This window comes from Chelon labrosus (assembly GCF_963514085.1).
Source record: "Chelon labrosus genome assembly, chromosome: 23".
NCBI lineage: Eukaryota > Metazoa > Chordata > Actinopteri > Mugiliformes > Mugilidae > Chelon > Chelon labrosus.
This window is the reverse complement of record NC_140356.1, coordinates 5,509,819-5,532,510: the sequence shown is the minus strand read 5'-3', so window position 1 is coordinate 5,532,510 and position 22,692 is coordinate 5,509,819. Positions and strand designations below refer to the sequence as shown.

Here is a 22,692-nt window from a genome sequence, read left to right as displayed (position 1 = left end):
TAGTCTTTCCTGTTTTGGCAGTGATTTGTTTAGTGAATTCCTGATTCGCAAACACTCCTCCATTTTCTGCTGTGAACATTTTAAATGGTCAAAATACAATTAAGAGGCAACAGCATCTCGCCAATGTTTTAAACCTTCACGTGCCACAATGCAGTGAATCACGGGTAACGTGAAAAAATGAAAGGAGCATCAAACTGACGCCTAGATGTGGTATATAGTGTGACTCTTAATCTAATTACAACTGTGGTTCTGCCAACTGAGGGTGTTAGGCTGCTCTGTAGGGGTGCTGGCTCTGTTTGATTGGTTCTAACATGATATACAGGTCAGGTACAGAAGCCTGAAGCAAAACTATGAGCAATATAATTCCAACACGTAATGCCGTGTAAAAGCATTTCCTTGAGGGTAACCACAACACTCGATGACAGATACATAATTTTGATTTATCTAGGTATGCTCGATGTCGGCGGCGTCTGCCTCGATGTCTAGCTCGCTCTCAATGCCTTGCTCAAAGGACAGATTACATTCCTTTCCACTTAGAGGCAAACTAGGTTAACGGGGCTCGCATCCAGGTTTAAAGGCATACCGAGTACATCACAACACATATTTTTGACTAGCAACCATAAATACTGTCAAATACTGCAAAGACATCTGTTGTTATTATGCCTTCAGCAACTACATTATCACAGCGGTATGATACATGGGGCTGTAATTGCTGTTTACAAGCTTTGTTTGCACTGCTAAATGTTCGTAGGTCACTGAATCCAGACAGTTCCCAAAAACAATACAGAGGACATAACCTCAGTCTGAGCATCGACTGTATATAAAAGAAGCACTTATTGTTTTTCTGAAGAGCAAAGTGTGAGGGGACGGCCGCCACCATCTTGGCTGTGCTTGACTCGAAGGCACATTGTTGGAACACGTCCACCCAACTCCAAGCTCCCATGCCAGCTAAGGACACTAACTTCAAATAACTGCTACTCGATGCGCTAGCAGCCAGCTAACACGGCGGGCTATTTGCTCCAGTGCATGACCTTAACCTTTAACTCAACTTTAACCTTTACTCCTTCGCAATGAGTGTTTAAGATCAGAGATGAATACCTGAGATTTAAAAGCAGGTTTTTAGGGGATTCAACAAATATTTGAGGTATTTGGGGCCAGCCCAACAACCTGTAAATGCAATCCTGATATAATATTGACTTATAAAGTTAGAATGACTGTTAACAAACAATGATCTATTAACACATCAAATCACTGACATCGCTAACATTGTTTGTCTGCTGACTGGTGCTGTGCACACAGCTTGCAGTAGGTCAATCAGGGCTTGTTCGCCAAATAAAGGAACCTAATGAAGGTGGAAACAAGACTGATGAGATCAATGAAGCCAAATGTTAAAGGTGCAGAAGGGACAATGAAGAGAAAGACACTTCACAGATCTAAGGAGAACTGCAAAATAGAGTTATTTTCTGGGTGGATGTGTTACAACAAGTGGCATCTTATAGAGTATATAAAGGAATGCTTTTCATTCCTTTTTGAGAAAGCTTATAGTTAGGGCTGGCTTGGGTGAACCTGAACCATCCCTTAGTTACGCTGCTATAGGTCTAGGCTGCTGGGGGACTTCACATGATGCACTGAGCACCTGTCCACTACTTTGCTCTCTCTCTCTCATCAGTTATATCCATCCTCTCTCTGTGTCCGTCTCTACCCAGGAGCCTCAAGCAGATAGCCCCCCCTCCATGAACTGCATTCTGCTCAAGGTTTCTTCATGTTAAAATGAAGTTTTTCCCTGACATTGCCACCTTAGTGCTTGCTCTGAGGGTTTCATTCTGGGTTCTGTAAAGCATCTTGAGACAATTTGTATTGTTATAGACGCTATATAGATAAATTTGAATTGAATTGAAGATATGAAAATATTTGTGTAGCTTTAAGCTGCAACAACAAACTGCACTTACTCAACAAAGTGTCGCTCCCCTGTCCAGAGAGCAGCGGTTTAACAAATATACTGTGTAGGAACAAATTACCAGACAATGTCCTCAGCTGACTTCTAATGATGCTTTGAGAGGCCAATAGCCTGAAGGAAAACAGTTAGCAACACTGGCCGTGTCGCCGCAACTCTACGGACTCCCAGCACCCTTGTCGCCCTTGATCCCTGATATGTGGTCAGCCACCAACTGCTAAATTCATCATAACAAGTATTTGTGCAGCAGCAGGCTCTATCCCCGATTCACCTCTCGGAAAACAGATGTTGGGTCGAGACCTTCTGGGATTGTGCAACAGGACTAAAAGCAAATCCTCCGCACAGGAGAAACAAACTGAGGCATGATCGCTGAGTTCCTCTCGCCACCTGCAGTACTTTGTGTCCTTGCAGAGTTCACGCATCTCTTGAAAGTGACAGAGAGCAAAGGATGGGAAATCTCTGTGCAGTTTAACTGACTTCCTTGAAAAAGCTGGCATTTAATAGGTCATAAAGAAACAAGATTTTGTCTTCCAAAAATGAGAACAATGACGTGAAATATCAGGGCTAGGTGCCTTAAACAAAAATGAAAAAACATGACGCGTTTGACAGCCAGCGTTTAACGCCAAGCCTGAAAAATATCAGACATTTTTAAATACAACAACATCTACATTAAATGCCACTGGAATAAAGTGAAGAAGTGAAAGGTTACAATAAAAAATGTTTTAAATGTCAAACTATTGGCAGCAAAAGGATAAAAACATTTATTAGAGCACGGGGAATTGCTTTTATGCCCTTACTTACATTTAAAGACCGGAATGACTTAATCCAGACTTTTCTCCGAGACTTAACTATCAAATGTTCCTAGATGAACTTTCTCCACACTCTTCACCTTTCTGAATTTGTTACGCAACACCAGTGCGCACGCAGCTGTGGAACAGAGCAGCGTGTGTCAGCGCAGCACAGAGACAACAGGCTTTTAGCTCGGGGCCATTATAAGCTGGATGTGGTCGCAGAGAGGCTTAAAATAGAGCGGTGATCCGATAATGGACTAAAGTTTATGATCATTAATACTCAGAGGTCTGGGTGCACGTGTCAATCTGGGTGGAGAGATGCATGTAACCCTTCTCACACCAAACACACAAACGCAATTCCCCATTAAATGCATTTGGTAATGAGGAAAGTTAAGACAGCTAACCACGAGTTTTATTTTGCTCCATGTACAAAGAAGAAAAGTGACTTTTTCCTCCCTGCTGCTTTAGTGCAGCTCAGTTTGTGTGTATACCTGAGATCAGCATATTCAGTGTTAATCTGCGTTGAAACGTTCAACTCATCCATGACTTAAAGACGACCACAACAAACACACAACAACAACAACAAGGTCAATAATAATAGTTCATTTTGTACAGGTTTTGAGCCACAGTTCCTCTCAGTAAGAATAACACTGCACTCATCACGTTAACTAGTACAACCTGACAGGTTTTCAAGATCTGATCTCGTGGCCTTTCGGGACTTTTTTTTATAAACACTCAGTCTGCTTTAAACATATCTGTTCTATTATCTTTAGATTTACATCCTAGATTCCACTCTGTCCTCTGGCAAGAGAGTTTTTCAAGCTATTTAACTGTCTACAATTGGGTTCAATTAGTGTGATTGTCTCAAGGCGTGGTCCCAGATTGACCTCCAGCCAATTGAATTACTACCTAATAAATAATTAAGTAGGTTGATTTCCTGTAACTGCCTTTTTATTTCAAGCACCGGCTGCGGCTGGAGACATCGTGGTCATGAGTTCAGTACGATGTTTCGGAAAGGTAAGATTGTGTCTAAGTAACAGTATAAAAGTGTATTCTTCTATTGTCCTGAGGATGCTAGCTTAGCTTCAGAATCATTGCCCAATAACAGAGGACATTGAGGAGACTGTATCCCTAAAGACATTTTACAGATATTAGACATTTTCCTATATTAAGTCGAACCTCTGAACATTGCCATAACTGTGGAAGAATGCTTTTCTTGAAGGACTTTTGGTCTCACACTCAGTTTTACATTCTGGTTCAGATAATCTGGCTAAAAAGTTGACTTGCACACAGCTAGCTATATAGCCAGACCCAGGTTGACTGGCAAAGATCATTTTAGGCCTAAAAGTTGACAAATAAAACAAGTAAAGCATGGAGTACCATGAGCAACATAACAGTGTTGTTTGTGTTGTTAACAACTCAACAACCGGTCACAGTTTACCAACCTGACAGAAGGACTCAGCAGAAGAGCTAGAGGACGGAGGACAGGCCTGACAGCATACTGCGAGTGGAGAAACTTGTGTAAATGTGCACACACTTGCGTCAAATTAGAAACATACAAATACACGTGTGGTTGTGTATCCAACGGCACAACACATCCAGGCACGCGCGTTCCTACACACATTGTTAAAAACGTGGGCCGTCAGTCCACTGATGAAGCAAACAATTGTCTTTTGTTCTATTTTTAAGAGGCTATTTATAACAAGGACAAAGAAACTTTTAAATCTGCATTGTGCGCGCTGGCGTCGCAGCGCTGCGTTGTCAGGAGAAGCGAGGCAGAGACAGGGACGAGGGGACAGAGGGAGCCAAACATAAAGAGGAGATACAGAGACACGTAAAGGTTTGGCTGTTAAGTCCCAGAAACAGTGGAGAGAACGGTGCCAGCAGCAGGGAACTGGAGCATCAATTAAGGGCAGCGTGCCCTAGATGGCTCAGTGATGTTCCCGGAATGCCTCACCATCACGGCCACCGCTTTGCTTTCTGTCTCTTACTCACCCAGCACATACACTTTGACTTCCTGTAGGCCTACTAGAAAAGACCGTCCACTACGTCCATTTAGTGCCTCACGTCCAACCCTGATACCAGACTCCAAAACATGGAGATCCTGTTTCTATAGCATCAACTAACTAACTAAAACGAAACTTATCCCAAAAATTGACGCTTGAACATGCATCAGCATTAACTACCTAAAATTACAGAAACCATCCTTGAAAAAAAATTATTTGGCGTGTACTGTATTTTAGTTTGGCAAGTCCAACCCACTAACATGGAGGGGGTGGAGCTTATGACCTATACTGCAGTCAACCACCAGGGGGAGCTCTAGTTGCTTTGGCTTCACTTTTGAGGAGCTGTTCCTCCGTCCATCTTCATACAGTCTATGTACTGGATTGTATTGGATAGTGTGAACTTTTCTTATACAGTACCTGGATTCTTGGGTTATACCCAAAAACACATGGACGTATGGACAGTCAACTTGAAAACATGATGTCTCTAGCCGCAGCTGTCACCTGCATGAAGACTTACAAAATTCAAAAACACACACACATATACTGATTCACTTCGACAGTAAATAAAAATTGGCAGACAATCCAAGGTAATTCCATTTATCTTACAGCACCAATGATACATAAACTGTCTGCGTCATCAAAACTGTCTCCAAATGCTGCACACTATCCAGAGCCTGAGACCCTCCAAGCAAGAAGTTTCGGTGACAAGAAAAGCTCCCTTTTTAGCATAATCTGTGTGGGATGTAAATTAAAATATCCCACCCTGTTCATCCTTTCTTTTGGTTTGCATTTCTTATTTTTGGTTTGTTTTGAATGAGTTCAACAGATGAATGAGCTCAAGAGAAATAGACAAAAACTCCTTCCAAAACTCCTGGAACTCCTTCAGCCAGTAGCACACCCTAAAATCTAAGCTGTTCCCATCATTAGCTTTCTTCTATGTGGAATATACGTTATGGTATGTGTTAGCTACATCCACTCTAAACCAGCTAAATCCGCTGTATTTTTTCAGCAAGCCCACACTGGAACACCTAATCGCTGAAAAAAAAAAAAAAACCTTTTCTTGTTCCTCTTGTGTTCCCTGTGATCCCTCCTGCTGAGGGCTGTAGCCTACCAGAAGCTCACACACACAAACACACCTGTACACACAATGAAGACACTCCTGTTCGTATTGAATTATTGAGCGGTGAGCGTCAGGGACGCACACAGCATACACACCGGGGAGGGGTGGGGTAATAAGACACCGAAAAGAGCCTCGTGTGCATGATTGCAAACACGCACCCATGCACGCACAGCTGCAGCCTAAGATAATCCTTACGGGGTTTATCCAGTGTTAGGGGACAAACAATATATGTGACACAAAAACTGTATTAAAACCCAGAACAGAAGAGGTGCTCATGAATGCACACGAAGAGGCAAGGCTGTCTGAGCGTCATTGAAGGTTCATCGTCAGGACTGTGACAGTACATCCTGTCAGATCAGATGCAGCTCAGAAACGCTGAGACGGATAATATTCAACACTGCAGTAACACTGACCAGTCTTCAAGTTTTCTACCCTGAGCTTCTACACCAAAACGCCACCACTTGCTGCCAGTGAAAACCTTCGCACTCTGTCCGCTTCATCACATTCAACAAATTTAATCAGTTTGGACCTGAGTCGCCGCTGCCACCTCTTCCTCTTCTTCCTCTTGTCATTGCGAATCACTCCACCATTAAGCACGTGCACAATCACCCTCCCTGCTTTCCCCTTTTTTGCTGATGCATCAAGTTCAAAGATCCGTCAGCAGCTCTGGCTAATGTGTGGCTGCAACATGGCCGACTCGGATCACTGAGCCCTTTAAGCATCCTATCCTGTGTGGCTGTGCGTGTCTGTGCGTTTCGCATACTGGTCTCTACCAGACCACATGACAGCCAGCCGTCCATCCTCATTTAGTCATTACACAACATCCCTCAACTTCCTTTTATTTAGGCGAAGTTTTCCTAATCTGTGCGCGGTTAATCCCAATCTGCATCCGCCCCATGCGTTCCCCTCCAGGCTGCAGTCCAAACAGACGCTGCTCATTCCTCACAGCAGGAAACCAGAGCGGCCACGCAGGAGCTTAGAGAGACTGGTTGTCTGAGATTTAGGGGGAGTGGACCTGTTTACTGCCGCTGTTTAAATGAAAAGGGAAAGGGGAGATTGGGGGTGGGGGGGGCAAGGAAGACTAGGAGGATATTTCCCAAGATGGCGTAGGAGAGTACATGAAAGAGTCTAATTTCAGCTAGAAAAAGCTTGTCAGTACATCAGTGAAACTGCCGCTGTCGCTTCTGAAAGACTGAAATTCCTGTGGTCTGTTAAAGCCTCGCTGTCATCAACAAGAAAATCCCCTCCACCCTCACATCATTGTAGCCTAAGCTCGCTATTAAGCATCATGCTCATTCTATGTCTTTGAACAGACCCATAAATAAACATTACATACAGCTGGACTGACTACGGGAATGCCACAAGAACACAATGAGGGTCATGATCAAATTACCATAAACTCATTATGGAACGTATTAATTTACCACAGAAATGACTGAGTAGATTTGTTAACAAAAACAAAAGCCAGTGATAAGAATTTCACAACATAGCTACCATTCTATCGAATAAAGCAAAACACTGATTAGACAATTTACAGAGCCCTAAAACACAATATTTTAAAAACTGCAATAATAAAAATTAAACCTGATGTGTTGATACCATGTAACTTACAATCAGGAGAAACCTTGCTTAACTGTCGCATATTAAGTCTGCTGAAATGCCTATTCACGAGCAACATAACACTGAAAATGTATGAAAAATAGTAGTCAGCAGATTGCTAAAAGTAAGGGGTGCATAAATGAAAAATGTTGCTTTGTTAAACAGCTAATAGTAATTGATGGTTTAGTTAACATGCTAGCTAAAAGTAACTGCTAGCAAGTTAGAATAGCTTAAGGTAATGGGTAATAAGTTGAAATAGTTAAAGGTAGGGCTAATAAGATGGCATAATTAAAAGTAAATGGATAATGAGTTCAAGATTCAAGATGCTTATTGTCATGTGCCCTACAATAAAATTCTTTACAAGACTTTCTTACTAAAACAATAAACAAAACGAAAGAAATCAAATAAACAGACTTGAACTATCTGAGAGTTAGCTGGAGTCAGGCACTGCCAAGATGGCGACGACTATAGCCACCAGCACTGAGCTTCAAAACTGTGACGCCCATCATTATTTAAAAGTAGCAGGCTACAAAAGAACTGTCAATCATTAGCAATTTGTTCAGCAAATTCTGATGATATCAGAATAAAAAAATGGTGCAGAAGAAATCAGTTAAATTTAAAGCTCAAAATCTGAGTCAAGCTAAAAGCAACGGCTAAAAGTTGGAATAGCTAAAAATAACGGCTAACAAGATGGAAAAGCTAAATGTGCGTTCAAGGAGATGGAATAGTGAAAAAGACACGGTTAATAAATAGAAATAGAAAAAAAGTAATGACTAACAAGTTAGAACAGCTAGAAGTAACTGACAGAGAGCTGTCAGAGTTAAAAGTAAGGCTGAAGGAGTTAAAATTGCTAAAAGTAACGGCCAACGAGAGTTGTGGTTTGTGAAGTGGCTAAAAGTCATAATAGCAACTCAAGATTTTGAGTCAAAGTTGCGACTAAGAAATTGAAAAGCTAACATTAGTGGCATACGAGTTGATATAGTTAAAAACAATGACTAAACTGGTGAAAAGACAAAAAAGAAGACTTAAAAACAACTCAAAAGAACCGACAGTGTTAATGACTAACGAATATATTAATAGCTAAAGTGCTGAAATACTTAAAAGTAACGGCTTAAATATTTAAATGTAATGACAAATGGTTGACAAAATTATACCGCCATTATCAGTTATAATGTTAAAGTTCCTGTTTTATGCTGTACATTACGAAAAGGGGACTTTAGCTTCACTCGAAGTCGTATAAGAAATGATTAAAACAATATAAACTGCATTATACAAATTTTTACAGTGATGCCGGAGCAGAAATAAACATTTGCTAACCAGCAGCGATGTGATTAAGCCCCCCTGCTGAGCAACCAGACACCCAGCAAGCCTCCAAAGGAAAACTGCAGTGATACTGATAAAGAGGCAGATGAAGCGTGTGAGGTCAGTAACGAAGAACACTGTGAGTCCCTACTGTAACACCATTTAAACATGGCCCTAAGTGCAGAAAGGTCACTGGAAAACTCTCCGAGCAGCCCCCAAATGTAGACAGGGACCCAGAGAGGATGTCACTGGGATATCTCAGAGGTACGTGAGGTGAAGTTAGTCAGAGCCGCGGGTACTCACGTTCCGAGGACTTCTTTAAAATCAAAAATCTTCTTGATGTCGTCGACTTGTTTTTTCCACGTCTCCCCTCTCCCGGCGTCTCCGTTCTCCCGAGCCATGGCGCTGCTTTACCGGCCCAAGTCCGAGCGAGACTGGGCTGCGGCAGGAGGGGATGCGATAATAAAAGGAGGATAAAGGAGGAGGAGGAGGAGGAGGAGGATGAGTGCAGGGGAGGGGGGAAGAAAGAAGAAAGAGGACTGGAGCCGAGCTGAGAGTCAGAGGTTCGGAGAGTCCCGGTGGTCTGTGCTCCGCTGCAGCAGGACCATGTGAGTCCTCCTGCAGGTTACCGTGTCCCTGCTACCTCCCTCCTCTCTCTCTCTCTCTCTCTCCCTCTCTCTCTCTCTTCTTTCTCCCTCCTCCCCCTCCTCCTCCAGCAGCCGTCAAAACCGCGAAGAAACAACCGCGCTTCCGTCCCGACCTTTCAAAATAAAATCCCCTTGATTTACTCAACGTAGACTGGCAGCAATTTACTTTCAGACTGTTTAATAACAAGTTGCAATTAATGCAGCCATGACCCCTGCTAAGATAGACGCAAAATACAAAATCAACCGCATCATCATCATTATACTCAGGCGGTGAATAATCCTAAATAATTCTACAAACACTACAAATAGTAAATACATTCTTGCAATTAATGAGCACAATGACTATAAATGCACAAACATGAGCAGAAGTGCATGCGAAAAATGACAAGGCAACCACAACAAAATAAAACACACACAAAACAACAACAAACCAACATCAACGTTCAAGAAAACATTTTTGTATGCTGTTAGAAATTTCAAAAGTGAGAAGTCACCTGACCCTTCTCCTCTGATGTTATTGCTTGACGGGACAATGAATCTCTTGTTCCATCCGACGAGACCAAGTCCACAAATTTCCGCAATAACGCCTAATTTATGCCGTGCTTTTACTTTGAAGACGTTGCCCGTCAACTTCCTGTATTGGGCTTGCTACCTGCGTCTCGCTTGACTGCGGCTCCGCTGCCACCTGCAGTTGTCTAAACGTGGGGGTAATTGACTTGACGTCGGCGCGTATTTGGGGAGTTCCAATCTTCCACATGAGATGCACTGTGTTAAAACTCTTGTTTCTAATTTCTCTACTGCGGTTATTCTCTGTGACCGCTACAACAAAGTGTGATCCTGGGGTGGCAGCACGTGCTGCTGTGACAGTAAAGGCATGTGGTGTGTTGCTGCGGATGCACCCTGTCCGACAGAGAGAGAGAGAGTGTGTGTCTGGCCAGGACGCCGGAGCAGTGAATTCGCAATGCGCCAACTCCCTGACAGCAACCACCATCGTGCATCCGTTTCCATTTGGCATCCCCAAAGGCGTCTGCGCGGCTCAGCCGGGATCAGCGGGCAGCAGCTGCGCGTCCACCTGGGTTTAAGTGGCCCGCATAACACCTGGATTACAGAGATTAATTTTTGCAGAGGAGAGGTGATCCCCCGGACTATGACAGCTGCAAGGGCTGAGGTCAGCCCATGCCGAGTTAAAGCTCACACACATACACACACACACACACACGCACACAGGGGACCCTACTACTACTTCTGGCCTTGTTGCGTTTGTGTGCGTGTAATCCTGAGGGGAGACACAGACGGTGAGCAGAGGGAGGGGGGAGGACAATGTGTTGCAGCCTCAGCTGCTCATGAGTATTCCGGCTGCAAACTACTGCAGCTCTTCCTCAGCAGCAGCAGCAGCAGCAGCCAAGGAAAACTCCTTTCCCACCCCCCCCATCCTTTATGCTGAGTCAGCAAATTTGACCTCCCCAACTGATGAAAGATGATTACCCAGCTGCAAAGGAAGGAGAGCAGGGCGTCAGAGCGATGGTTAAAAGGAGGATCAAGGTCAAGGAGGGTGAAGGGGGGGGGGGGGCGCTTATTGCTTGCAGCTTGAGCGCATACGTTTGAATGTCGCAAACAAACAGAAATAATTCAGCCGTCCGTTAAGGAGCTGAGCCAAAGGACCAATGAGGGAGCATGGGATTGATGTAAAAGATGTCGGATCCGTTCAATGCCAACTTCCTTAGCTGCTGATGGAATACTGTTGTACCGTTACCACAATATTGTTATTGCACCGCAGCGAGGAGCTGGGGTTGTCACATTAGTTCATCTCAGCGCAGCGCAGCTCAACAAACCACAGGTCTGTGGCTGAATCCCATTTCGCTGATTCAGGGCCTTGGTATTGGTAACGCCTGGGTTTTCCCATCTGTGACAGCTCAAAAATCATACACTAGACCTTTTTACAGATATTTTTAACATAATATTATTGGTTATAAAGGCTGGTCAACTGATCCATTTTGTGTTTTTATTATCTCATTAGCTGATTTTACTAAATTGGTGAGAAAAGCTTTTTAGGCTGAAACATATTTTCGATCCAAAGTCTAGGAGTGTAAGCTAGCAAATTTTCACGTTTGTCCATTGTGGTTAAGCAACACATGTTAGCAATTGTTTGCCTTTTACAGTGCACCAATAGCATATGTTTAATTATGCTACATGACTTGTGATTGGCTCTCATTTTTGCTCCGCTTGGTTCTCCTCCAACCACTTGGGGAAAAGAATCGAAACGTTAAAGCTGCACATTGAAAAAACGCTCGCTGTAGATGAAGGGTGCGGCGTGGCGGGTTGATCTTCCGTGGCTTCATCGCCGTCAGCGACAGCTTTTAAAGGCATGTAGTCATTTGATCGGTTGTTAATGTGAAAATATTAATCGGTGCAGCTTTAATTTACATAAAAATACACAGTTAAACCAAAACAATGAGGTTTAATACAACAGAGTGTCACTGAAAGCAACATTAGGGGCTTCATGAAGGCAGAGCTTCTGCATCACGGGTTCATTTTAGCTTGGTGCACCCAAGCATCTTTTCAATTTTTGATTGCAGGCTGGAAGTCATCATTTCGGTTTTGCATTTTCCACTGCATTACCGTCGGAAACTACAGACTCTGAGCTGTGCCTTTAACGCGCCAGACCATGAGTACGGATTCATCCTCCATGGCAGGTCAAAGCAGGGCACCTCCTCCGTGTTTGCACGGCGCGCTTACAGCAAGATTTCATTTTCATAATGATGATTAACCGGAAACATTCACACAATTTGCGCCCCGCACACCGCTTTCTGTCCACGGCGAGCGCTTCACCCAGGGAGCCATAACTCGCACCACACCCGCTGTTTCCATTTCAGAATAATTGCTCTATCAATCCAGCAAAAGGAGAAAAAAGGAAAAAAAAAAAAAAAACTCGAAATGAACTGCCCTGCGCTGAGCACGCACAGCTCATTTAGCTCCCAGCGTAATCAATTTCTAACGTGCTAGTTTACAGCACCCACCAGACTGACAGCCGAGTCGATACACGACAAGAAGTTTAATGGTGTTTTTTTGGAGCAACAGTCTACAGCGATGCATGACGGGAGGAAAAAAAAAAAAAAAAAACTCAAAATGAACGCCCAGAGTGGCTGGGAGCAATAAGTGTGTCAAAACTGCTCAGAGAAAATTGGCAGGGAGAGATGGAGGAGCGGGGATGTCTGGAAAGAAAAAAAAAAAAGAAAGAAAAAAAATCAAAGGTGACTCATTGATGAAGGGCTTTAGTGTTAAACAGAAGTCTGTCAGCCTCAAAACACGTAGACACAACAAGAGTGTGCACCCTGGTACATTTTGAATCTAGTATTTGGACAGCAATAAGGGAACAGAAACTATTGAACACACTTATTAGAAAGTATAAAAGCAGGCATTCCTTACACCGTCAGCAATTAGAAAACTGAAATAATAACAAAAAAACTAAAATAACCCGCCTAGCGACACGGCATAGGCCTCTGTCAGAGTGTCAGAGGCAGACAACAGTTAATCTTTAAGTAGCTTTTCATATGATCTATTCATTTAACACGTTTCTTTAGAGTAACGGGAAATCCTAGGGACACCAGCTACAGTTCCAGGGAGAGCGTGACAGAAACTACGCTAAAACAGAGGGAAATAAACAGGACAGAGGGGGAAGAGTCGCTTCATGCGGGCGACATCGTACAGACGGCTGAAGACGGGGACGTCACTGCGGAGCGCTCTCCTCCTCGTCCTCCTCCTCCTCGGACTCTTCCTGTTGGCTTTTCTTCTGTGGAAAGGAGAAAGGAGAAAGGTAGTTTTAAGCCCGATGTATTTTTTGCATTCTATTTAATGCTTAATAGCCTCAGTTAATGGTTTAAAATACATAGAAGTCACTTATATTTCAGTATTTATAATAATATATTATTATTTATATTCATTTAAATGAATTAATTACTATTATTTAATTTAATTCTCCTTGTAAATCTGCCGTCCCCTCTCTCAGTCCCCTAGTGACATAGGGCAGAGCTGCTCTAGTCTACTCTGCCTTTACCCTTCATCTGACTGCCTCTGCTTTCAAATCCATGGCCCCGATGGCTCCGTGATATCAGGAGCCAACTGTGCTGTGCTGTGCGCTGAGAAATCCATGCCGCTGTCCGTGGTGCTGAACCAGCATATGGATTTGCAATGGCACCATTTTCAGTCCCGCCCCCGTGTCACTTTCATCTATAACGTTCTCTACGCTACATACTATGAATACTCAGTCCTGTACTGTACTGTACTGTACTGTACTGTACTGTACTGTACTGTACTGTACTGTACTGTAGTCACCTCCATGATAAAAGTATCAAGAAGCAGTGTGTAGACTCAGAAACGGATCACAGAGGCATGTAGCATTCCCCAGACGTTCCTTAAACTGATTCTAGGATTATTCAATAGAGTCTGTGCTGCTGTATAAATACAGCCCAGACAAAGATAACTGAAACGTTTTCTGTTTTATTTTATGGGAGACATTTCCACGGATACAGTAATGCCCTTGCTGTGTTGAGCTGTTACAGTTACATAAACGGTGGTGACCTTCATAATGTCAGAAGGGAAATAAGAATTACTGAGACGCACATCCTGTGGACATTAAACAGGGAGGTAGAGAGGAACTGAATTCAATTAAATCTGAATTATAATACCAAGAATTTGCCTGAACCTTAATGACAACCCCAAAGAGTCATGCGGCTTTAAACGGCCTTGTGTGTATATTGTATTGTGAGATAAGTGCCTGAATAAACAGTCTGCATAAGATTTAAATGTGTACATTAATACAATAACTGTAGTGTGGAAAGAGGGAAGACAAGTGGATAATGAAAAATGTCACAGTTGTGACTGAAGTGTCCTCACTCAGGAGTCATTCCTCCTGTTAAAGACCAAGTCACCGACCGTGACAGCTGATACGGCAACGGAGCGATTCCTTTGGACGGAAAATGTTGTCGAGCTTGTAGTAATCGTGCAGAGCCTCTTGCCGCGATCCTGCGGCTGATCAATGGCCCTGATTAAATTCTCTATTGACTCCGTCTGTCAGGACGGAGCTCTGCCTGTTCACGCTGCAGTCGTCTCTGATATGAGTTAGCGCAGGGCACGTGGCACATGCCCAGTGTCTGGTTTATTCGGAGGGACAACAGGGTGTGTGGCGTTAAAAGCACAAAATTAACGTTAGCGTTACCATTAGCATGATTAGCATGCAGTTTCTCAGCAGGCAAAATGCAATTTTAATGCGAGAGGGCTTAGAGACATGTATAGATCTTTCTTATATGTATGTGTGTGTGTATATATATATATAAACTACCTTTATGAGGCCTGTGTTAACATTGTGTTAACATTATCATTGCCACTAGCCATAATTTCTCACTCACGCTTGCTAGCCAAAGCTGACTGACGTCCATAAATGGCGTCCATTAAATACCTCTAACGGTTATTGGCGGAGTAAACAACAACAAAACTGGTTTCGGGATTATGGCCTTCAGATTTGAATCACACTGCGGATTGTTTTTTTTTTTCTTGCATGTTCCTCTTGTCTGCATGTCTCAAGTTTTGTTGACCTGATGCTAATGTTAGTCAGGCAAAGTTAGCGTTCCTTCAGCAGCTAGCTAAGTATCCATTTGAGAAAAAAAAAAAACAATAGTTGGATTAATCACCCTCCACTTTATTTTAGTGTTTGAATAGCTGGCAAAAAATCAATAGGAGACTATTTATAGTACTTTAAATGAAGCGACTAGCTTGGCACAAAACGAGTCAAAAGAATCGCTAATGTACAATCATGTAGTTCAAAATTTCCAATGAAATAATATGGCTTGGGATTAATAAACAAATGTGAAAGATTTTCTACGTTTTCCTTGCCCTTCTCTCCATCTTCACCTGGCTAATCTAACCACCGAAACTATACATAAAGATGGACGTCACGCAAAGGACTCCTCCACAGTGGTTTTGAAGCTCAGTGTGGTAGCTCTGGCGGCCGCCATCTTGGCCTGAAATGCAGGCTAAGTGGATGAAGGTCGTTACCGTGTTTATTTATGGTGTAAAGTTGGGATATTTTATCATGGAGGGCTACGGGAGTCACCTTTAGAGCAGGTCTCAAGTGGTCATTTGAGGAACTGCAGTTTTCCCGGCACCGTTCGCAGCTTGGCCATCACTAGCTACCTACCAGTTTGAGGAAGTCGATGAGTTTGTAGGCGTCTTCTCCGGTGGAGAGGTCAACGAAGTCCCGCGGGATCCTGTAGCTGAGGCAGGGACTGGGCTGCACCGTCACCTCGCTGGTGGTGCAGCGGAACGCCGGGCCCTCCTGCAAACGGGCACAGAAACCGGCTGAGCGCCAAAGAACGGGAGAGCAAAGCCGCCGGAGCGGGGTCGAGGCGTGACGCGGCGACTCACCTGCTGCTGGGCGATTTCTTCACCGGACGTCAGCTCGTCCCAGCTGAACAGCAGCGAGTCCGTCACACCTCCGAACGGGTTCAAGTCAATGAGCCACACCCTTCCCTGCAACGCACAGAGAAACGTACGGCATGAAAAAGTTTATAAGAAAATGGCTGTTTTTTTTTTGTTTTTTTTTTAAATGTCACTATATAATAGTTTAGCTGTGAGTTACCTGGCTGTCTCTGTAGACATCAAACACAACTGTAAAGAAAAAAAACATCAGTATAGTTACTGTATCTGCTAGTCACACGCAAACAAATTAAAAACTTGCAGGAACTTTTAATGCCAACTCAAATTAAACATTAAAATCTCAATTAGGCTAAACATAATTAATCTTTCCCTGCATTTTCTCCAGACTCAACAGCCCATTTTTAACAGTAAATATTTCATGACTTTAAAATGGAGAAAAGCTGCAGAAGCACTTCGTTTCCATCTCAGAGAGAAAGAGAGAGAGGAAAAAATGAATCAAAAAGCAAGTCGATTGCTCACAGTCTTCGTCCAGGAAGTTGTACTGGATGTGCTGGTTGAAGAACTCCTGTATGGCCTGGCAGATCTGCTCCTCCTGCTTCAGGACGTGGTGGTAATACTGAGTGTAGTCCCTCTGGGAGATAGCTGAGAGATCACACACCCACCATCAGCGGAGCTCAAATTACATTTTATAATTGTTTCTAAATTAGACGGCCGAGCAAATGTACCGCTAAGAGATTTTTTTATTTTTTTTTTCTCCAAAGCGTTTCCCGTCTCGCTCACATTCAGCTCAAAGAACAGTGCTCTCTTGACACCCGTTTTCATCGAGCTCGGCGGCTCGGGGTGTCAAATGCGGCGCAGAAGTAAAAAAGAACGAGTCGTGTTTTAAAATGACTGCGGTGCCGGGGTTTTGGTCTGAGTGTGAGGGTCGTTACCGATCAGCTTGTTTTCTTTGACGAAGCAGCGAAACTCTCCGCCCGGAATCAGCTCGCTCCACTTTCTGAGCACCAGCTGAGGAGGAGCAGGAGACAACACAAGCGTTAGAGGGGGCCCACCGTGCTCATCTCCAGCTCTGACCTTTGAATTCAGTGACTCCACTGGAGTATCAGAATATACAGAGTCTGGTAACAATGCATTTTTGATTTAATTATGGGACACTTCTCAACTGATACAGCGAAAAAATACCTCTGCACACAATTGGATAATCCTCCAACCAACCGATGAGAGCCATTTTGTTGTAAACAAATTGAGCTCCACGGCTTACAGGGATTACATTCACAAACATTAAACATTCCCCGCTTCATATTGAGTCCTCAAAACACTCACAGGAGAATGCACACAAGCCTTCTGAGGGTTTTCTATCGTGTCTGGCACCAGGAAGTTGGTAGCGGGCCTCTGTGGATCAGGCTTGCTCCAGTGCATCCCATAAATCCTTGATCAGTTTGGGATCTGGTGAATTTGGAGGCCAGATCAACACCTTGTACTGTTTTTTAAGCTGTTCCTACCCAGTTTTTGTGGTGTGGCAGGGTGCATTGCCCTTCTGGACATGGCTGACGCCGTCGGGGAGTGTTACTATGGGGTGGGGGTGCCTGGTCAGCAGCAACGTTTAGGCGAAAGGTATGTGTCCAAGTAATTATAGCAAGGAGCAAAGGTTTCCCAGGAGAACATTGCATTGTAACAAGATGATCAATGTTATTCACTTCACCCGACAGTGGTTTTATTGATGCGGCTGATCAGTGTATGGTTCCTAATTATGTGAATTCTTCCAGCAGCATTAAGACTAAGCGTTGCTCTCACACCTAGGGTCGTTGTTCTGAAATCAAGGAGTGTTTGTTTTTCAGGTTGGTTTGACTTTGCTGTTAAGAACACGGCAATCCCACACCATTCTGGAACAAATGAACCGAGCTGAGCCCTGTTAGAGAGGATCTCAGTCCAATTGCAATTGCCCCCTGGAGTGGTTCATTTTGGAGTGGGAACACGTTACACACAAACCGATAAAACTACCTTTGGAAGAGTGAGCACTCGAAAGTGTGTATTGCTGTACTCCTGACAGGGGAGTCTGGCAGCACACTGCTGCTCCTGCAGAAGTGCGTGGCAAAAGCAGTCCAGCTTCTCATCATACACCGATCAGGCATAACATTATGACCTAATATTGTGTAGGTCTCCCTTGTGCCTCCAAAACAGTTGTGGCTCATCAGAGAATGGACATGGGCCTTCTGAGGGTTTCCTGTGGTGTCTGGCAACAGTATGTTGTTAGTGGGGGTCTTTGGGTCTATGGGTTGAGGGGAGGGGCCTCTGTGGATCATCCCACAGATACTTGATTAGTTTGGGATCTAGTGAATTTGGAGGCCAGGTTAACACCTTGTGCTGTTCTTCATGTTTTTTGAGTTGTTCCTAAAGCGTTTTTGTGTGTGTGTCTGTGTGAGGCTGGATCCTGCTGGGGATGGCTGCTGCCATCAAGGAGTGTCATTGCTATGGGGTGGGGGTGCCTGGTCTGGTCTAGGTGGGTCCTACATGTCTAAGTAACATCCACATGAATGCCAGGTCCAACATTTTCCCAGCAGAACACTGGATTGTAACAAGATGGTCAAGTTATTTACTTCTCCTGTCAGTGGTCATAATGTTATGCCTGATCAGTGTATATATGTAAACTTTGTATTCCGAAAAAAACTGTTCTTTATAAACAGAACTCCTGTGTATGAACCACAGCAGAGCAATTATATTATAACCAATCTCAACACTTTTTGGTTTTGTTTGCAAGAATGTAACGTTGAGGATGTGTCAGAGCTGATCCTCAAAAGTGAAGCCAAAGCAAGTAGAGCTCCCCCTGGTGACTGACTACAGTATATGCCATAAGCTCCACCCCCTCCATGTTAGTGGGTGGGACTTGGGCAGAACAAAAACACTAAGTTTGGCCAATGCAAGGAAGTGGTGACACATTGTCCATATTTATACACAGTCTTTGGTCTGAACGTTGTTGAAAATGCAACACTCCAACAATAATTTATCAATTACTCCCTGAATTAAAACCAAATATAGGTGTGAAAGCATCCTAAAACAAGCCTCTGAGATCTAGCGTAATAACAATAAGCTAGATAATCAGGTATTATAGTGTTTTTCAAGAAGGCTGTAGATACCTCATAGTTGATGACTGGATCTGGGGAGTCCTGGTCACTGCACTGGAGGAACCTGCACCAAATAAATGAATTGATTAGAACGTAGTGTTCTGTAGAATAATGAATGTATGGTCAGAGTATTCATGCTGCTCGCTAAAAGTTTAAAAGGGAAGTTTTAAAACCAACATAGATCATAGAGGCGTGAATCTGCATCAGTCTACACAGTGTGTTTCACTGCCCGCTCAAATCGGCACATCTCTCAGAGAACCTGGACGTGTTCCGATTCGCTTCGTCGTCTAAATGTAAAACAAGCCAAAGAGTGTTTGGGCGCACGTGTTGACGACGGGACTTACGGCTGCGTGAGGTCGTGAGTGATGAAGTCTGAACTTTTGAACAGCAGAAATATATCGCTGAGGCTGTTACACTGCAGGGAGCTGTTCAGAGCGATCCAGTTTGCATCCTGGAGGAGAAAAAAAAGCACAGACGCGCTTACTCAACGACGCCTTAATCCTTAACGTTGACAGCGGCTCAAGAAGCAGTTCTTAGTTTTCAAGGTAAAATAAAGCAACGACTGATTTACTTAGGGTACAAATGAAAAAGAATTAACGTCGACACGGATTAGCTTTAATGCTCCGCTACTTCTAAGCCAAGCAAACAGCAGTTCAGTGTGGTGTGTTTTACCCGAGGAGCGCTCCAGTTGAGTTTGGGGAATACGCGTCCGCCCAGGGCGTTTATGGCCTCCAGCACTTTAGAGGTGAATTCTGGGAACTCTGGAGCCTGGCACACACAAACCCACACCGTGACGTCAGAATCACCGCATTTAGGATCAAACGCCACAAGCTTTGAGGTGGTGTTAAGACATTTCACATCTAGGTACGATATACAGCAGCATAAATGGAAAAAAAGTAATATCTGGATGCAGGCTGGATGCAACGAAATGTATTACCCAGCTAATCATCATTCTTAAGGGGGCTAAAATACGCTGGTGGTTCATTGCTTGGTTTCCATCCAACAAGCCCAGCTTGATTAAAAATCTCAAGCAGACAGAAAGGTACATCTCATTACCCACAATGCATCCCTAAATATCAAAGAATAAATTGTGTAAAAATGTTTAAAAGACAACAACAACAAAGTAATAAAGTATCCGTATCCAGTGCGACACCCTTGCGCAGCAGTGACCGAAAATAAACATTTCCGGTAACTGCTGATCTGCCGCTGTAGACGACAGATCAGCAGTTACCGGAAAACAACACAACATCTCTATAAACAACTTGTGCGCTTGGGGTTGTTGTCCGGCTGCATGACTCCTCACAGATGGTTTCTTAACCTTTCCCAGCCCGGCGAGCAACAACAACTCTCTTTTTTCTGAGCTCTTTTTGTCTGTGTCAACATGTTGTGAAAATCAGACTGTGACAAATCCTTTCATTTTATTTAAACGCAATCAGCTGAGTCTCGTGGCATTAAGTGGAAACACTCATGAACAGATGCTCTCGGAGGTAACTTGTAATTCTGGAAGCGCGCTTACTTTTGCAGCTTTTGGTGTCTCTTTGTGCAGATACTTGAAAGCATCACTGTATGTGGTCCAAGTGTCTTTGAAAGAATATACAATGCACTAAAAATCACTTAAGTTTATACTGCAGCTTTTTTTTTTTATCCTGGTTCCTCCCACTGTTTTAAGGTTTAGAGAGTAAACATATCAATATGACCCACTCTTCTTGGATATCACATGTTTCCATTGAAAGCAGTGGATGACTTGCCTATTTAAAATACTGAGGTTACTTTGCTTCTGCATGTTCTATTTTCAGCTATTGTGTTTTTTTAACAGATAGGTGTCAGCCAACAAAGACACATTACCAGGTCATACATGGACATAACGCATCGCAGGCTTCAGATTTAAGCAAATATGACATGCTTACTGGGTGTACTTACAGTGACAGTGGTTGTTGTCTCATCGTCTGACCACTAGAGGGGAGCAGAGAATGAGAAACATGATTGGAGAGTAACAACTGGACATGTTGACCTGATGCAAACTTTACGTTGGGCTGATGTCTAGGGACGTAGACGATGCCGAGTTCAGTCACTCTATGTAATGACATTAGCCCCTAATAACAGGCTTGGAAAACCAGCTAAAACTCCACACAACAAACTATGAGCATTAAAGCCTATGACCTCTTATAGATCATCACTTTATTTGTATGTCTACTTTTTATAAACACACATATCAGTTTTATTGTTCATCATTCTTTTTCTAAACTCCACTGGTATGTGTACCCACACAACTTATTGCACGCATTTCAAGCTGTTAAAACCAATACAAATTTGGCTGCTGAGCCAAAAATGCCCAGGGATGCTTTTTCAGAGGCCCCTCCATCTTTATTACAGTTTTCCTCCTTCCCTTCAGCCCTTGTTAGTAAATGAGTGCATCACTAAATAATTTCCTTTTGCTCTGTTTGGAAAAACAACTGGACAAGCCTCTTGTCAAATTGCGATCTTACCTGAACGTCCTCCTCTGCGTCCGAGTCGCTGTTGTTCGTGTGTGTCTGCTGTGTGTTATGGTCACTGTCAGGACAACAAAGTGAGGACAGACGTTAAATTTAGAGGCTCCCACATATCCGAGCTAAAGAAGAGACGCCAAAAAGCAGCTCTGAGCTACTTGATGTGCAGATTTTTGATTGAGACAAACTGCTCTGACGCTCAGACTAACTGAGGATCTACCTGTGGTACACCATGTGAGATCCCCTGGTTCCCCAGTGAGATCCCTCACAGTAAGTTAAAATAAAAGGACTTCAGCGACCACTAAGATAAATCATCATCTCTTGTCATTCTAATGAGGACAACTTGGACATCATTAATGTGTGAGCGTGTGTTTGCAGCCTCATACCTTCCAGAGACTACCAGTGTCCCATCGTCCAGTAAATAATCTATTACATTCTGAGGCAGTGGCAGAATCTGACTGAAAGACAAGACAATTAACATCATAGTTAGGTACATGTAAATATTGAACAAAAGACAACAAGACGACGGAGGTGTCGGGAATAAAGGAGTTCAAAGAAGCTGCTCTGACTAGGTCTTAATAAACAAGATACATATGAAGATGGGTTTGAAGTCAGAGATGACAAGATGCCTGGTAGCTAACGTTAGCTGTCGGCTAACTGAGGAGCGTTCTGCAGCAACAATAATGAAAGTATTTCTTGGACCTCCTCTACTAAAGGCGGCCGTTTACCTTTTAATCGTATGTTTCTTGAAAATCGGATACCAAACCGAAAACTGACAATTGACAACTTGCTCCTTCTTCATGCTGCAATATCCTGTAACGGAAATGTGTTCGTCGGTAAATATCTTCCGAATCCCTCAAATGTTTAATTTAATTTTAATGTCCGAGTATTAAAATTCCGACATAACACAGCTCCCCATTAGCGATATTATAAAGAGTTTTGTGTGTTGGGTTTTAATCGACAAGCAGTGGAGAAATTTGTCTTTACAGGAGTTATATTTGATAGATACCTGTTTTCAGAGAGGGACGACTTTTAGAGGTGCACACAGAGGCGTGACATGACGTAAACTTGCTAACTAGCGACATAGATCGTTTATTAATGAAGAGTCGTCACTTTTAACAAGCATATGTCAACCTTAACACGCCTGCTGTGCGTGTTTAAGGGTGAGAAATTCAGAGTAACATTGTAAATTAATGCAATTAAAACAAATAAAGTAGCCTATATTAAAGTAAA

At 43.3% G+C, this 22,692-nt stretch overlaps 2 protein-coding genes across 2 annotated transcripts in view; both read right to left on the bottom strand.

The window, feature by feature from the left end:
- The window catches only part of camk1da (calcium/calmodulin-dependent protein kinase 1Da), a 55,081-nt gene extending 45,674 nt beyond the window's left edge, over nucleotides 1-9,407 (bottom strand). The window contains exon 1 of the mRNA XM_084573926.1: nucleotides 9,076-9,407. Within this exon, the coding sequence (XP_084430052.1) occupies nucleotides 9,076-9,173 (98 nt within the window). The 5' untranslated portion in view covers nucleotides 9,174-9,407. The remainder of the gene's footprint in view (nucleotides 1-9,075) is intronic.
- Nucleotides 9,408-12,502: 3,095 nt separating this feature from the next.
- cdc123 (cell division cycle 123 homolog) lies at nucleotides 12,503-22,670 on the bottom strand. The gene is made up of 14 exons (XM_084573332.1): nucleotides 22,188-22,670; nucleotides 21,846-21,917; nucleotides 21,460-21,523; nucleotides 20,894-20,926; nucleotides 19,646-19,741; nucleotides 19,318-19,424; nucleotides 18,986-19,037; nucleotides 16,784-16,859; nucleotides 16,371-16,493; nucleotides 16,054-16,082; nucleotides 15,840-15,944; nucleotides 15,613-15,750; nucleotides 13,126-13,209; nucleotides 12,503-12,631 (listed from the first exon to the last, which is right to left on the bottom strand). The coding sequence occupies exons 1-13, from the start codon at nucleotides 22,259-22,261 to the stop codon at nucleotides 13,147-13,149; spliced, it is 1,032 nt and encodes a 343-aa protein (XP_084429458.1). The 5' UTR covers nucleotides 22,262-22,670; the 3' UTR covers nucleotides 12,503-12,631; nucleotides 13,126-13,146.
- Nucleotides 22,671-22,692: the final 22 nt, after the last annotated feature.

Excerpts from the sequence above, each read along its gene's own strand:
- cdc123 (XM_084573332.1), bottom strand. The coding sequence starts at position 22,261 with ATGAAGAAGGAGCAAGTTGTCAATTGTCAGTTTTCGGTTTGGTATCCG. Across the intron at positions 19,742-20,893 it reads AGACAACAACCACTGTCACT|GCTCCAGAGTTCCCAGAATT; the intron begins GTAAGTACACCC and ends TGTGTGTGCCAG. Across the intron at positions 19,038-19,317 it reads ACTCACGACCTCACGCAGCC|GTTCCTCCAGTGCAGTGACC; the intron begins GTAAGTCCCGTC and ends TATTTGGTGCAG.